The 17413-nt window shown below is 42.0% G+C and overlaps 1 protein-coding gene across 8 annotated transcripts in view; it reads left to right on the forward strand.

Annotated features, from left to right (window-relative positions):
• Positions 1 to 17413, forward strand: part of Mtrr (5-methyltetrahydrofolate-homocysteine methyltransferase reductase) — a 31966-nt gene that overhangs the window by 439 nt on the left and 14114 nt on the right. For 2 of the 8 annotated variants that reach the window (XM_006227813.5, XM_063282712.1), the window contains exons 2-10: positions 609 to 773; positions 2153 to 2306; positions 4084 to 4201; positions 6419 to 6797; positions 8156 to 8281; positions 9636 to 9789; positions 10854 to 10942; positions 12017 to 12197; positions 13852 to 13894. In XM_006227813.5, the coding sequence (XP_006227875.1) occupies positions 645 to 773; positions 2153 to 2306; positions 4084 to 4201; positions 6419 to 6797; positions 8156 to 8281; positions 9636 to 9789; positions 10854 to 10942; positions 12017 to 12197; positions 13852 to 13894 (1373 nt within the window). In that variant the 5' untranslated portion in view covers positions 609 to 644. Of the gene's footprint in view, positions 1 to 61; positions 373 to 608; positions 774 to 2128; positions 2307 to 4083; positions 4202 to 4701; positions 4806 to 6418; positions 6798 to 8155; positions 8282 to 9635; positions 9790 to 10853; positions 10943 to 12016; positions 12198 to 13851; positions 13895 to 17413 lie in introns of those variants that run through there. The other 6 variants (XM_063282710.1, XM_039102881.2, XM_006227814.4 and 3 more) reach the window with 6 other exon arrangements.

Raw genomic sequence — 17413 nt, forward strand, 5'->3', positions numbered from 1 at the left:
CACTCACGAAAAAAAATACTTTTATAACAGACTGTCTAACATTCAGCGTTAGCCACTGGATGGAATGGCCGAGTGTGGAATCCCAGTCCCCCTTGTGCCCTTTACTTTTCTCTCGGTTATCTCTGGAAATACCGTCTCTGTGTAAAGTCCATGTACGCTGACTACTTTTGATTAGGATCTAGCAGGAAACACGAATTCCCCAGTTTTAGGGGAACATTTTACAGTTACGGGAGTTTTTTTGTTTTTTTGTTTTTTTATTTTTCCGCAGAAACAATAGCCCTGGGACACTGTGTTTGAGCTTTGCTTAGTCCCTTCACCATTCAGGCTTATGATCCTCATTCTGAGTACAGATAAGGCAGATCAGCCCTACAGGTATGCACTTAAGAACACTTGCAAGACCCAAAAGAAGTTAGAAATCTGCAGTGGATTTCATGCAATCAAAAGTCTCACTTTCATATATCTCCTTTCATTATCACATATTGTGGTTCATTTAAAATTAGTGCTAAGAAACAAGTTTAGAGAAAAGGCTGTTTCAAATTATGTGTGGGTGTCCTGTGGGTTACCTGCTTCATTAAACAGTATCCCTTTTTTCCCTTTGTGGTTTTTAGTCTCACTGTTGGAGTTACAGCTGATGACCTGAGGTGATGAGAAGGTTTTTGTTACTGTATGCTACACAGCGAGGGCAGGCAAAGGCCATAGCTGAAGAAATAAGTGAGCAGGCTCTGTCACACGGGTTTTCCGCAGATCTTCACTGCGTCAGTGAGTCAGAAAAGGTAAGGGCAGCTATTCCTGTGCATTTTCCTGTACTCTGTGCTGTGACATACTTTGTTGTGGAAAGTTATCCCAAGTCCTATCTGTAGGCACACAAACGACAGTGAAGACTGGCCGCAGCTTATTAGTAGGCCCTGTGTTAACTCAGGTACCACAAATAAAGTAAAATGGGGTCAGGGTGTAGATCAGTTAATAGTGTGCTTGTCCATCGTGCACAGAGCCTTGGGTTGATCGCACTGCATACAAACTGGGTATAGTGGTTTATACCTATAACCTGGTTATTTAGGACAGTGAGGCAGGAGGAACAAAAGTTCAAATCCAAATTTTGATGCATCGTGATTCTGAGGCCAAATGTAAAATGAATTCTTTGAACCTAAACTAGGCTATGTTTATGAGCAATAGAAGAAGAAACCTGGGAAGAGTTAAAAAGCATGGGCTGTCTCCATGTACCCTTCATAGTGTTCCGAGCATGAAGGAAACAAGGAACTGGTTCTGACAGGCAGCTGATGGCAAAGGGCAGCACTTAATTTCCCCTTTAAAATAACCCTCTGTTCAAGTGTGTCATTGCCTTGGTTTCATTTGTAGTACACACATGACTTTGCTCAGATGGATGATGATTCCAGAATAGTAGCTTACACTGCAGCCTGGCTTTGTTGGAATATCTTATGCTGCTCCTGTATTCTTTCACTTTTTTAAAAAATGTGTTTGTTTATTGGAGCAGAACAGGGCTCTTTGTAAACCAGGCAGGCCTTGAACTCTAGAGAGCCACTGGCCTCTGCCTCCTAAATAATAGCATTAAAGGCATACGCAGCCGTGCCTGAGAGTGTTCTGAGGTTTTCATTCTGGGTTCTCGGTGTCTGTTATCTTTGTTTGTAACTCACTTTGACCCTGTAAAACCCCTTTGCTCTCTTTTCTTGTGTGTGTGTGTGTGTAATATGAATGTATGTAGAACCAACCCATTTTCCTGCCTTGCTGTTCAGCATGTCCTCCTGATAACTTAATGGGCCTGTATGCTTCTTGTGTTTTTCTGAAGTATAGAATCCACTAACAGCCTGGGGAGAGATAGGGCTTTTCTTAGTATGTCAGGGCTTGTCTTAGTATGTCATGTGGAGGGAAAAGTATTAAACTCTCCTAGCCTCCTGGTGCCATCAGCAAAAGTGACCTAAGAAGGCAGTGTTCCTTTGAGCTGCGTGGCAGCATGATTGAGGTGAGGTCACAGGACTGCTCACTAGTGTGAGTTTACGATAACTCAGCCAGAAGGAACATGAGAAGGAAGCATACAAGACAGGAAAGGGGGCTCACTGCCTCTGATTACTTTGTCTTACCCTTGCCGATGCATTAAATCACAAATCTGCAGTACTTCTGCATCCTTGTTTTGTAGTATGATCTGAAAACCGAAACTGGCCCTCTGGTGATGGTTGTATCTACCACGGGTACTGGAGACCCACCCGACACAGCCCGCAAGTTTGTGAAAGAAATACACAACAAGACACTACCCACAGACTTCTTTGCTCACCTGTGGTATGGATTATTGGGTAACTGACGATTTCATTTTTACTATATACAGTTACTACTTTGATATATGAGTATATCTTATAAAATCTTGAAATATAATTGCATGGGTCTTTATTTTTACATAAATACTATTTCTCTATAAAAATATAGAAATGTCAATGATTCTCCAGTTTGTACCCCAAAGCAATATTCTGATCTGCCCCCCCTGCCTCCTCCCTCCCCATACTGGGTGTGTCTGGGGTCAAACCCAGGACCTTGCACAGAGAGAAGCACTTTAACACTTAGCCACACCCCAAACACTGTGCAGAACCTCTCCAGTAGCCATGGAACATTTTCAGAAGGTTTCAGAAATGTTTCAGAATGTTCACTAATGTCTAGATCTCACTCCAAACCTCCTAAAACAGAAGCCTTTGAAGGAGCAGGCACTTGGGATATTTCATTGTTTAAGAGAATAGTAGGTCACAAAACCAAATTATATTCTTCGGGAATGTTCTTAAGTTATGTCCTCTAAGGACGTAACTTGAGCATTGTGGTTTTCAATCCCTGGCAGAGAATAAGGAGTTTTAGTAATTCCGTTACACTGACTTGGCCTGCCCTCAGTGACACTGATACTCACAGGTAGGACCTGTGGTCGTTCGTAGCTCAGCGTGTAAAGCAGCTTGCTGCCAAGCCTGCTTGAACTAATCTCAGTCTTTAAGACCCACAGACAGAATCCTGTACTTGCCCTTTAACCATCACATTATACCATGATGCGTGCGCGTGCGTACGTCGTGTGTGTGTGTGTGTGTGTGTGTGTGTGTGTGTGTGTGTGTGTGTATGTTTACAGAATCAGTTTTAACTAACAAATAGAGGGGCCAGCGTAGAAAACTGTGATTCTAGGGAGATGGCATGGGTCCATATTCTAGCCCGTAGTCTGTGTGATTCATCTTTGATAAATATGCTTGGGAGAGTATCTAGCACAGATAATCTACCCTGCTTAGAGTCTCCATTCTAACCCCAGGCACAGTGTAAGTAGTGTTTCGGGTTTTGAAGCTTTTCTATAAAGATCGTATTGAAGCCTGATCCAGCCATCCTAGTCAGCCCATGTGTGCTCCTACCACACGCTCACTCCTTTGTCAAGCCATGAGACAGTTAAAGTGAGAACTTGAGTTTTGAATTTTTGAGCAGATGTGGAGCCTTACTTTCCCAGGATACAAGACTGCAGCAGTTCTTTAAATTGACCCGGCAGAGGCACGCACAGCCTCTGCTTGTCTTGCACGTGTGTCAGAAGTGCCAAATACTGTTGGGGGGAGATCAATATTTGAGGCTTTGTAGCTTACATAGTCACTATCATAGCTACTGGGTACTGTTGTTGTGGTTTCAGAACCACTGTGGCATGCAAGCAAGCAGATGTAGCTGTGTTCCTTACATGCATAGAGTGTGTTTGCTTCAGAGGCTGTCCTTGGTAGTCATGTTCAGAGTCAGGCAAGTGTTCAGTACAGACACTGGGTCTCAAAACCAGCTTTACCCGTTTTTTCAAATTCCTATATTATTATTATAACTCATGGAAGCAGGAATGTTAAATACATGTATTTCTTTGGCCAGTAGCCTGTATTTGTTTTGTGTCTATCTGGTGCTTTTGTGATATACAGTAGAAAAGCATTTCATACATACCATTACTGGAAAAAGTAAAGAAATGTCGATCTATATGTTATACTTGATGTATATGTAAGAGCGTGGGGTAGTACTAAGACATTTTATTTCACTGTCATATCAATGAGCCTTCATTCTCCCTGAGTATGTATTTGGGCTCTCTAGGTTTGGGTGACTCAGAATACACATACTTCTGCAATGGAGGGAAAGTAATTGATAAACGACTTCAGGAGCTTGGAGCCCAGCATTTCTATGACACTGGACATGCCGATGACTGCGTAGGGTAAGGGCAATGCACATTTGTCTTTTCAGCAAACTCTACTCGTGATGGAAGTTGTAAGCTTATAAAAAGACATTTGCTTTGCCTTAGCACTGACAGTCATCCAAGAGTCTCATTATAACTTCAGCATTTTAGCTCTGGGACCCAGGAAGCCCGGATGACTAGAATCTGGGTGGCCTGTGTCCTCCATCTTCCATGTCCCCCTGGGAAAAGAGAACCACCCAGCACCGCTTACGTGGTATAGATGTATTTATGAGTGAGCATTTTCTCTGGCCACATTGATATCGCCTATCTGTCTTCTCTGAGCCCTGCACACAGAGCACTGTTTGCATCTCCCTTAGGGGATGAGCCCTGCAGGCTGAGCATCACTAGCCATGGCATGTCTTGGCTATCTCTCCATCATAAAGGTTGCACTATTAGCCTTTTTCTCATTTTCATGTTTACATCTTGCTGTTTGAGCCTGTGCACAGCCTTCCCAGTTCTCCTAATGTGTTTCTTTCCAGGTCTTCAGCGTTGTCCAGTCACAGTTTGCTGCTCAGCCTTTGACTGTCTTTGCTGTAGCCAGATAGTCGTGCATGTTTTCTTGTTGTGGTTTTGTTTTGACCAGGTAAAAACCTGAATGAGTTTCCAGTCACTGTGCCTAGTAAATAACCTGTTTAAGGAAATAATGACATCAGTAGTGTCCCGCTTCTCGCTAGTGGGGGGCTTCTCATGTTTCCGCTCTTCCTGCCTGGTGCCCATGGCTTCTGTGATTTCCTTCAACTGCAGACAATTTCCACACGTTACTGTTCATTCTGCAGCTTCATCTTGAGCTTTTTGTGAGCTATATTTAATTGTAGGATAATGCTTGTATCAGTCCATTAATCTTGTTTCCTATAATACTGCACATAGATGTCGTCAAAGGATCCTGAGTCACCTCTTCCATCAAGTATTAAAATTCCTGAGGGTGTTTCAGTAGTTTGCGTGTCTTCCCCGGTCAGTCTAACTGTTTTATGTGTCCGAGGTTAAGGTGCTAGTGGGAGACATTGTTGTGTGATGTTCCTCCAGACTGAAGCAGAGAATGCATTCGCACTCACATGCCCGGGTTGACATCTTCCACCCCCTCTTGGTGACCAAAGCTTTCGTCACTCATGTTTCTGTACCTGTGATAGATAATGGCAGGGTGTACTGTGAAGCTTCAGGGCGGGATCAGACAGACTGATGCTTGTGACCTTTAGTATTGTGCTTCTTCACAGTGGGTGCTGGGTGGACCTTAGCTCCCTTCAGCAATACTGATAGCATTGTCTTACTCTTTCTCAAGTACAGGAGTGATGCTTTACATGTAACTTACCACTAAACTTGCGTTCATGAGGACTCCTCAGGGTAAACACAGTGCAGAGTTCATGAACTTCCAGTCTGAGTCCTAGGAAGACAAAGGTCTGAATGAACCTCCTGATCCTCATGTGCTTTAGTGATTAGTGACGTGCCTTTCAGTTGAGATGAAAAGTGATCATTCTTCTCTTCAGTGTTTTGACACTGTCTTGCCCAAGCCCTCTCTTTGGCAACACTGTTCACACATCTCAAGAATATTGCAGCTATGTTAGACTTTATTAGTCCTTGATGAACTTCTGCAAGATAGGAATGAATGTGTGATTAATCCAACTTTCCTTTTAAAAAAAGTTAATTGATTAAAAAATGTAAAGGACACATTCATTGATTGGTAGAAAGGAAGGGAAGTTTTTATTTAGTCACATATTTACATTTAATTGAGGATGATTTCTTGACGATACCTGCAGGACAAAGATCAGTAAGTGCAGTAGACAAAATAAGTGGTGCCTTCAGCTGGTGGAATGATCATTTATAACATGAGTATAGCTAAGCTCTGTTAATGACATCAGGAATGAACACATCTGTAAACAGCTAGCTCCCTAACTTGCAGATGGCCAGCTACAAGAGTAATTCTATCCCTGTTACCAGGGCTAAACAGCTTCTATTGCATCTCAGCTCTTTGCTCTGTATGCATGCTCAGATTATACAGAGTGTGTATCAGCACAGGTCTGTTCTTTTGAAAGTTAATTACTTGTATTTTTAATAGTCTCTTTAGCACTTCTAACAGCTGCATATAGTCCTCTGTCAAATGCACAAACTACTGATATCTCATTGCTATATGCAAACGGACAATTGCTATATGCAAACAGACAACCTAGGCATTTGGTTTTTCTTGCTTTTTATCCATACCAGTTTAGAGCTCGTGGTAGAACCATGGATTGATGGACTCTGGCCTGCTCTCACAAAGCACTTTAAGTCACTCGGAGGACAAGAAGACATGAGTGACAGTGACACACTCGCACAGGCATCAGATGCCCCCTTGAGTATGGCCATGAAGCCAGAGTTGTTGCACATCCAGTCACAAGTTGAACTTCTAAGTTTAGAAGACGTGGGGAAAAGGGATTCTGAGCTTCAGGAACAAAATGAGACCAACAAGAATCAGCCAAGTCGGATCGAAGACTTTGACTCTTCGCTTGTTAACTCGGTTCCCCCACTCTCACAGAGCTCTCTAAGTATTCCTGCTGTGTCCCCAGAATATTTGGAGGTCTATCTTCAGGAGTCTCTTGGCCAGGTGAGAGATTTATTTCATGTTCTGTGCTTCATATGCTGCTGAGCTGTGGGTGTTTGCGTTGTGCTCTGTTTGTTTTTCACATCAGAGGTCTACATTTCTGGACCAAGTGCAACGTCTCCTCTACTGTGCCTCCTGTTCCTCCAGCAGCCGTGCCTGTTGTGCTGTGTAGTGTGTCTCTGGCTACTCTCACCAGAGGTCTGCAAAGAAGAAAGCACTTACTATCTGGCCCTTCCAGAAAAGCCATGCCTGTCTCTGTCTCAAATGGCTTAATGTTGCAGAAGTCCATTTCTCTATCTCTGACAAAGCCTTTCTGTCTTCACTCTGAGCTGCTGAGTGGTCAGCTTGTTACATCATCTCTAAGGTGCTCTGGGTTCATCTAGCACCAAGGTGCAGAGCAGAGCCTCGGCATTCCATCTTATCCAGGCTCTCCCAGCCTTTAATGGCGTACTCCCCTACCCTGTACGGACACTGCTGTTACGCTGCAGCTCTGCCTTCCACCCGTGACAGTACAGAAGATCTCATCACTCAGATGCATGCCCAGATCCAGACTCCTGTTTTATCAGCCCGATTAGACTACTCTAGCATCGAATGTCACTGATCCCAAGAGTCAAACTGTGAGATGCTTTTTTCTTGGGTGTGTTGTATTTGGGCTGGAGGGATAAATGCAGGAGTAGACACAATGAGAAGCTGAGCTGTGGTACACTCTCAGCAAAGGCTGCAGCATCTCTTGGGATTCGGAAAACTGACTGTTCTTTCGTTAGTCTGGAGTTGAGAGACATGGCCTGTGTTTACAGTCATTATAGTCATTAGATTTAGGCTGTTTTCAAAGGGGAGGTGGCTGAGGCAGGCTGAGTGCTTCCTGCAGATGAAGCTGAGAGCTTAACCAGTGCTGAAGGTAGTCCTCTGAGGGTCACATTCCCAGAGTTCCACACTGGGCGGGCTCCAGCATCCATCCCTGATTTGCCCCCAGCCTTCCAAGTTGTGCAAAGTTGTTTGGCTGTCATTTGTTAAAATGATTTCTATTTTTAAATGTAATAAAATCAAGTTAGAAGAGGAACTGGAAAATATTGCAAGGAATTAGGTTTCAGTACTGTTTCCTAAGGCTTGTGCTGTCCTTACTGGGGCCACTTACTGCCTCTGAAGTAACTAAAACTAAGATTACGCTTCCTATGACAGGCCTGCTCACCAGTGGCCTTGGCTGGATGGTTGTAAGCCCTGGGGCTCTGTCTGTCTCAGCAGCTTTTTAATGTGATTCTGGGGATTGAACACTGGTCTTTGTGTTTGTACTTTACTGACCAACCCATCTTCACAGCTTGAAAATTGCATTTCATTATATTTTATCCGATTTGTTTCTCAAGGATGAAAACCAAGCATCTGTGCCACCATCAGTCGATCCAATTTTTCAAGTTCCAATTTCAAAAGCTGTTGAGCTGACTACAAACGATGCCATAAAGACCACTCTGCTGTTGGAATTGGACATCTCAGTAAGTGGTTGCCGAGGTCCTTCTCAGCATGGTTGCCCTTTGGGTGCTTGGGTTCTACACCCAGGAGGAGGAGAGGTCTCTGGCAAGACGCCTGGCCAGTTTATTCCTGATCTATCATTTCCTCCTCACTCATTCCACTTTAGAGCAGAAGTGAGATATGAAGGGCACTGACAGTGGAGAATGTAGCACTGTTGCCATCGTCATAAGCCAGGAGAGACTAATGGAGTTCAGGTGGCATTTGCCTGTGTCAGACCCACAGAAAGAAGCTGTCCACTTGAGGTCAGCCAGCAAGGCAGAAAGAAAATCGAGGATAGACTGTCAGGAAAGCACTAACTCCTCCAAGCAGGTGTTCTGATTCTTTGGAGAATCTGAAAAGATTTTGGGATCTCTCCAAAAAAGTAACAGTAGAGAACATTTGCCTGTAGTGTCTGGCTGTACTTGTCATTTGCCTGTGGTGTCAAGAACTCTATGTGGTCATTTGAACTCTATCCATGAGCCTCTCTGTGTCTGCTCACTCTATGAGGGATCCTTTAGCCACTAATTAATGAAATCAGAGCACCTCAGATTGTCTGTGAGAGTTCAGCAGAGCTTCCTGATAGAGAAAAGAGATGGCAGGCATCCTAACCTAGTGGTTCATGTCTGTTAGTGATAAAATCTCCATGTCTATTAAATGTGCAAGTGTATTTTGTGTGCGTGTGCCAGACGGTTATGTTAGGAATCCTCCTGGAATAATGTTCCCTGTCATTCATTGAAGCAGTCTCTCTGTCAGACTCAGAGCTCTCCATGTGGCTGTTCTCCATAAACTTGCTGTTAGATGGGTTTCCCCTGTCTCCACCTTCCAAGGCTGGACTTACAAGTGAGCACACACCCAGCTAGCATTTATGTGGATTCTGAGGATCTGAACTTCAGTCTGCAACTTACTGGCTAGACCTTCATCTGCTTCTGGCATGTTTTTGTGTGTTTTGTTTTTTAAAGATTATATCTCTGTAAACCAGGCTGCTCTCAGAATTCAAGACATCTGCCAGCTTCTGACTCCCAAATGATGAGATCAAAGGTGTACACCATCATACCCAGTGCGCGCTTGTGTATACACACACACACACACACACACACACACACACACACGCTCTCTCTCTCTCACACACACACACACATATTGGTCTTTTCTGGAGTAACAACTAAGAAAAGTGTTTGACTAATTAGACTAGTCAAATTGGGTTCTCTTTTTTGGTTACATTTAGTTTGTGAGTTCCTATACTAAGATAGGCATAATGTAAACAGCTTGTTACTCTATACCTTAAACTTTTTAATGCATAGGATTTTTCTTTTCTATCTCACCTTGGTCCTTCTTTAGAAAGTAGAGTTTTCCCATCAACCTGGAGATTCCTTCAATGTGATCTGTCCAAACAGTGGTTCTGAAGTAGAAGACTTGCTGCAAAGGCTGCAGCTGGCTGACAAACAAGCACACCGGGTCATCCTGAAAATTAAGATGGACACCAAGAAGAAAGGTAGGATGGATGGTGGACAAACCCAGCATCCTGTGTGCTGGCTGTGCAGATGCTGCAGCCCAGCCACATCTCTACCTGTGCATATGCACACAAACACCACATGTACACCCATAACCACAAGCAAACCCTGGCGCTGACAGGTTCTTTTTGCTGTTCTTTCTTACAGTGAATAGTGTGGTGATGGACTTTACATGTGTTGAGTACTTGTGGGCACGAGAGGAGCTTGAGCCTTTATGTAAAATTCCTATTATGTTTATTTCTCATACTGATATTTTATTTTATAAAAATAATTTTTATGTATATAAAAGAAACTTTATTATTTAAAATATTAATATTACTTGCATATAATCTTCAACTTATTCAGTCCTAAAGTTCCCATTTTTCAAAAAGAGTTTTTATTTTGTCTGGTGTGTGTGTATGTGTGTGTTTCTGTGATATATATGTATATCTGTGGAGTGTGTATGTCTATGGAGTGTGTGTGTCTGTGGTGTATGTGTGGGGGTGTGTCTGGTGTGTCTGTGTGTCTGTGTGTTTGTCTGTGATATACATGTGTGTCTGTAGTATATGTGTGCATGTGTCTGTGGGGTGTGTGCGTGTGTGTGTGCATGAGCGTGTATGTGAGCATGTGTGCCTGGTTGAGGCCAGGAATGGTTGTGTGGATCTAGAGTTAACAGGCATGTGGGTCTTGTGAACTGGGCTCCTCTAGAAGACAGCTAGCATGCTCAATAACTGAGCCATCTCTCCAGCCCCTGAAGTTATTTCTAATTTTAATGGAACATGGTCATCTTTGCCATTTTATAATTTAATTTTAGATAATTTTCTTTTACTTTATTTGGTACATTTTGAATTTATCATTCTTTTCCTTTTATGTAGTGGTATTTTTTTTTCCTGTCACATTTATCTCAGTCACTGCTTGGACATTGCCACAAGTCATCACGTTTGGTAGCGCTGTAGTGTAAAGTGTTGCAACTAGCTGTATTTGCTGAATGCAGAGTATGTTCTAAATATGTGTTCGTGGATGTGTCTTTTCTCTGGCCTGACATTCTTCCTGCCTCACCTGCAAGGAGCTTCTCTGCCCCAGCATGTGCCTGAGGGGAGTTCTCTCCAGTTCATCTTCACCTGGTGTCTTGAAATACGAGCAGTTCCTAAAAAGGTACATCTCCTTGTCTTGTCTGAGAAACTTGAAGGTGAACAGGGTTCTGTTGAAGGCTTAGAGCTATGGACCCTGATGCTGGCCCTCTGGCCCTCAGAGCTCTGGAAGATGCCGTGTTCTGATGCATCCTCACATCTACTGTATTACTACAGATCTTATAGTGCCGCTTGGTTACTGCAGGATGGGAAACCTTTGGGAAATGGATGGGTTTACAGGAATCTTGAAATAGACTGAGCCACTAGAGGTTAGTATTACACCAGGAACTGTATTTAAAATGCTGGCGGATGATTTTTTCCTAAATATTCTGTAAACTAAATGTTTTCTAAACTGTTTTACTAGACTTGAATTGTCTGAGCAGAGAGACCTGGTAATTAAAGATGGGCTTCCACACTGCTTTATGGAGGTGCCTGCTGCACTGCTGGTCTTGGGAAGCAAACAGAGTTCATTTTGATGAGAATCTCTTAATTTCAATCAATTTAGTTTTGTTTTAATTTTACCAGTTTTTTAAATTTTACAAAGTATATGTAAATATATTTTTACTATGCAAAATATGCTGTATAAAAATATCTATAGGGATGTGACATGGGAAATAAAAGTTTTATAACTACACCCTACGAGTTTAAGTCTGAAATTGAATCCCTCTTCCACAGCAAGGCATCTAGTCTGTGTTAAAGACTGAGGTTATTATTAATGGGTGCACCATAATTTGTTGGTTTGATCATGAACATGTGAACTGTTTCTATGAGGAAAAATAATGTCAAAGCAGAAATTTCTGTGCTGTGATAGTCTTTGCATGCCTGTTTTGAACATTTGTGTAAAATAGAGTCTTTAGAGTAGAACTAATATTTTAAATGATTATACTTTTAAAAACCTTGCAGTATTTTCTGCTGTTTGAGCTTGTTCTTTCTCATTTCTTTGATCTTTTATTTATTTGCTTATTTATTTATTTATTTATTTACCTACCTACCTATCTGTTTATTTGAGACAAGCTCTCACCATGTAACTGTGGCTGGCCTGGAACTCACAGAGCTAACAGTAGCCTCAGAGTAGCCCATAGCTGACCTCTTTCCTCAGGCTTTTTTGAGGGCCCTTTCGGATTACACCAGCGATGCCACTGAAAAGCGGAGGCTTCAGGAGCTCTGCAGTAAGCAGGGAGCAGCTGATTACAACCGCTTCATCCGAGATGCCAGTGTCTGCCTGCTAGACCTCCTGCTTACCTTCCCATCCTGCCAGCCTCCGCTCAACCTCCTGCTGGGTGAGTTGCCCCAGTCCTCAAGCATTGTCAGTGAGCCTCTGTGCTGTGAAAAAGACTGGCTGTTCCTGTCTCGCAGTCACTCCTGTGCAGATACAGTGTGGACATGGCTAAACGGGACTGGTGGGTGATGAGTCAGGAACCCATGGTGTGCGTTGTTTTCAGATTATAATGATGTCTTTTAGAGGTTGGAGTCCTTCTTCCACACATTCTGACTCTTTTTGTCTTTGTTATTTCTTTTCTTCTACTAATGTCACTATCATTTTCTTTAATAAATTAAGTACTAACTTTTTTACGTAGGAGTTTAGCATCTTTTCTAGTTTTTTTTTCCAGTGAAGTCTTTTAGCTGAGTTTCTCTAACAGTGAATATTCAGAGGGAAAGAGTGATCGTCATCAAAGCTGATTAGCATGTGGTATAACTGCTGAACCATGTGCTTTGGGGAAATGTGGGACACTTGCATCTGAGTGCATTGAGAAGCACACTGTTCAGGAAGAACAGCGGCCTTTGTAATACAGGTTGGCACACCTGGGGCATGCCAAGCCAGCTGCCACTGCTTCAGCAGTGGTGGCCATGCGCCTGTAGGATCCTATAGCCTTCCCTACTTTCCTGCAGTAGTTTTTCCTGTAGTGGGGCAGAGCCAGATGTTACCATTCAAATGTATGGCATGAAAACATATGTAGTCCTCTTGGAAAGCCATCAAGAGCCTTTTCAAGGCCTGTGCAGGGAACGGCTAGTCAGGTCTTGCTTTCTCTTCCCATAATTTCTTAGTGTTCTTTTTCTTTGTCTTCCTCCTTAAATGCTTTTTAAAAATTCCTTACATGAGGCCAGCCCCGCCCCCGCCCCCTCCTATTTTGTCTAAGCCAGCTTGGCTGGTGCTTTCTGGCTTAGTGGTATAACGGAGGTGGTAGAGGCTGGTGCCTGGGCAGAATACAGGTTAGGAGCTAGACGGAGTCATTAGGACCTACAAAATTGAAATTTCCCATTTCTTTAAGGAAAATTAACAACATCTGAAACTTAAGATGAGCCTTGTACCAATCTTTGTTTTCCTGCTTTATTAAGACCCAAGCTTTTTTAGAAGGAACTTTTCAATGTTTTGCCCAAATAAATTAAAAATAAAGCATGTTATTCACAAAAAATTACAAAATTTGTAAGCAAATATTTCATATATGGACCATTTACTGTTGCTTTTACACAAGTCACTGCATTTTGAAAGCACTGGGACTCTGCGGGAGTTGCTTTCAGAAAGTCCCCTGCCATACACTTAAATTAAGTTTTTATTAAGTATATAAACACAAGATGGAAAAGTACTTACTGCTCCTAAGTATTTCTTGAATTAACTGTCTTTGATAATCTTGAGGCCTTGACTTTATTTCACATCTGATAACTCTGGGATGCATCTCTCTAGATGATCCTTAGACACATGAAAGCAGTGAGTCTGTTGACTGTAGGCTGTCCATGCTCTGCCCTTACTACTCTCACCCTGAGGCCAATGTGGAGGAAGGGATCCTGACTTTAGAGTTGAACAGTGTATCACTGCATTATGTACTTCAAAATATTTTAAATGAGAACATGGTATTTTGAATATTCTAAACAAGAAAGTTAAATGTATGCCTGGATTTTCTTTTGTTCCCATTTCAATAATTCTTTTATTTTTAGAGCACCTTCCTAAACTCCAGCCTCGACCATACTCGTGCGCAAGGTATGAATACTTTTTTTAATCATAACCCTAATGCATATTTTATTATTAAGAATACACAAATGTCTAAGGCATACCTCCCACTAAATTACAATGTTCACAAAATCTAAATAGCAAAGTTATAGGTGTACCTAGCTTAATAGTGACTGATGTAACAAAAAAAATTTTAACCTATGTATGCAATTTTTATTTTAAAAGTTTGATGAAAGATATCCATTCGCAAAGTTATTTTCAGAAGAGAAAAAGGAAACAAATTCCAAAAGCCAGTCATACTGATCACTCAGAGGATGGAGGTGGGAATGCAAAAAGCAGTGCTGGTGGAATAGATGGGATGAATTGAAACATTGATGTGATAAATGTGTTCTTTTTTAAAAAAAATTTTATTAGATATATTTCTTTACTTACATTTCAAATGTTATTCTCCTTCCCAGTTTCCTATCCATAAGCCCCCATTCCCTCCCCTAAGCCCTCCCCAATATGGGCATTACCCCTATACATCCCCCTTATTGCCCCCACTCCATATTCCCATGCACTGGGAGTCCAACCTTGACAGGACCCAACAAGGCTATTCTCTGCTACATATCCACTTGGAGCCCTGGGTCAGTCCATGTATAGTCTTTCAGTAGTGGTTTAGTCCCTGGAAGCTCTGGTTGGTTGGCATTGTTGTTCTTAGGGGGTTGCAAGCCCCTTCAGCTCTTTCAGTCCCTCTTCTAATTCCCCTAAACGGGGTCCTGTTCTCAGTTCAATGATTTCTTGCTAGCATTGACCTCTGTATTGGACATGCTCTAGATGTGTCCCTCAGGATAGAGTTATATCCAGTCCCTTTCAGCATGCATTTTTTAGTTTCATCAATCTTATCTAGTTTTGGTGGCTGTATATACATAGGCCACAAGTGTGTCAGGCTCTGAATGGCCATTCCTTGAGTCACTGCTCTAAACTTTGTTTCCATATCCCCTCCTATGTATATTTTTCCCCTTTTAAGAAGGAGTGGGAGCATCCGCGTTTTGGTCATCCTTCTAGAGCTTCCTATGGTATGTGGATTGCATCTTGGGTAATTTGAACTTTTTGGCTAATAGTCACTTATCAATGAGTGCACACCAAGTGTGTTTTTCTGTGATTGAGTAACCTTACTCAGGATGTTATTTTCTAGTTCATTCCATTTGCCTATGAATTTCATGAAGTCATTGTTTTTGATAACTGAGTAGTACTCTATTGTGTAAATGTACCACATTTTTGAATCCCTTCCTCTGTTGAAGGGCATCTGGGTTCTTTCCAACTTCTGTCTATTATAAATAAGGCTGCTATGAACACAGTGGGGCATGTGTCTTTGTTGGAGCATCTTTTGGGTATATGCCCAAGAGAGGTATAGCTGGATCCTCAGGTAGTTCAATATCCAATTTTCTGAGGAACCTCCAGACTGATTTCCAGAATGGTTGTACCAGTCTGCAATCCCACCAACAGTGGGGGAGTGTTCCTCTTTCTCCACATCCTCGCCAGCATCTGCTGTCACCTGAGTTTTTTATCTTAGCCATTCTCACTGGTATGAGGTGAAATCTCAGGGTTGTTTTGATTTGCATTTCCCTTATGACTAAAGATGTTGAACATTTCTTTAGGTGTTTCTCAGCCATTCGGCATTCCTCATCTGTGAATTCTTTGTTTAGCTCTGAACCCCATTTGTTACTAGGGTTATTTGTCTCCCTGCGGTCTAACTTCTTCAGTTATGTTTTGGATATAAGGCCTCTATCTGTTGTAGGATTGGTAAAGATCTTTTCCCAATCTGTTGGTTGCCGTTTTGTCCTAATGACAGTGTCTGTTGTCTTACCGAAGCTTTGCGGTTTTATGTGGTCCCATTTGTCGATTCTTTATTTTAGAGCAGGAGCCATTGGTATTTTGTTCAGGAAGTTTTCCCAGTGCCCATGTGTTTGAGACTCTATCGCACTTTTTCTTCTATTAGTTTGAGTATGTCTGGTTTGATGTGGAGGTCCTTGATCCACTTGGACTTAAGCTTTGTACATGGTGATAAGAATGGATTGATCTGCATTCTTCTACATGCAGACCTCCAGTTGAACCAGCACCATTTGTTGAAAATGCTATCTTTCTTCCATTGGATGGTTTTAGCTCCTTTGTCAAAAATCAAGTGACTATAGGTGTGTGGGTTCATTTCTGGGTCCTTTATTCTGTTCCACTGATCTATCTGCCTGTCTCTGTACCAATACCATAAAGTTTTTATCACTATTGCTCTGTAATACTGCTTGAAGTCAGGGATGGAGATTCCCCCAGAAGTTCTTTTATTGTTGAGTATACTTTTTGCTATACTGGAGTTTTTGGTATTCCAAATGAATTTGCCAATTGCTCTTTCTATCTCTATAAAGAATTGAATAGGAAGTTTGATGGGGATTGCATTGAATCTGTAGATTGCTTTTGGCCAAATGGCCATCTTTATTATATTAATCCTGCCAATCCACAAGCATGGAAGATCTTTCCATCTTCTGAGATCTTCCTCAATTTCTTTCTTCAGAGATTTGAAGTTCTTGTCATACAGATCTTTCGCTTGCTTGGTTAAAGTCACACCAAGATATTTTATATTATTTGGGACTATTGTGAAGGGTGTTATTTCCTTAATTTCTTTCTCAGCCTGTTTATCCTTTGAGTAGATGAAGGCTACTGATTTGTTTGAGTTGATTTTTATACCCCGACAGTTTGCTGAAGTTGTTTATCAGGTTAAGTAGTTCTCTGGTGGAACTTTGGGGTTACTTAAGTACAATATCATATCATCTGCAAATAGTGATATTTTGATTTCTGATTTTGTTAATTTGGATACACCCTCTGTAACCTCTGGTTAGTCTGGCCAAGGGTTTATCTATCTTGTTATTTTCTCAAAGAACCAGTTCCTGGTTTTGTTGATTCTTTGTATAGTCCTTTTCGTTTCTACTTGGTTGATTTCAGCGCTGAGTTTCATTACTTCCTGCCTTCTACTCCTCTTGGGTTTATTTATTTCTTTTTGTTCTAGAGCTTTTAGGTCTGCTGTCAAGCTGCTGACACATGTTCTCTCCTGTTTCTTTTCTTTTTTTTTTTTATTACTTTTTTTTATTAACTTAATTATTTCTTATTTACATTTCGAGTGTTATTCCCTTTCCTGGTTTCTGGGCCAACATCCCACTAACCCTTCCCTCTCCCCTTCTTTATGGGTGTTCCCCTCCCCATCCTCCCCCCATCGCTGCCCTCCCCGCAACAATCATGTTCACGGGGGGTTCAGTCATGGCAGGACCAAGGGCTTCTTACCCTTCCACTGGTGCTCTTACTAGGATATTCATTGCTACCTATGAGGTCAGAGTCCAGGGTCAGTCCATGTATAGTCTTTAGGTAGTGGCTTAGTCCCTGGAAGCTCTGGTTGCTTGGCATTGTTGTTCATAAGCGGTATCGAGCCCCTTCGAGCTCTTCCAGTCCTTTCTCTGATTACTTCAACGGGGGTCCCGTTCTCAGTTCAGTGGTTTGCTGCTGGCATTCGCCTCTGTATTTGCT

Source organism: Rattus norvegicus, chromosome 1 (genome assembly GCF_036323735.1).
Source record: "Rattus norvegicus strain BN/NHsdMcwi chromosome 1, GRCr8, whole genome shotgun sequence".
NCBI classification, from domain to species: domain Eukaryota; kingdom Metazoa; phylum Chordata; class Mammalia; order Rodentia; family Muridae; genus Rattus; species Rattus norvegicus.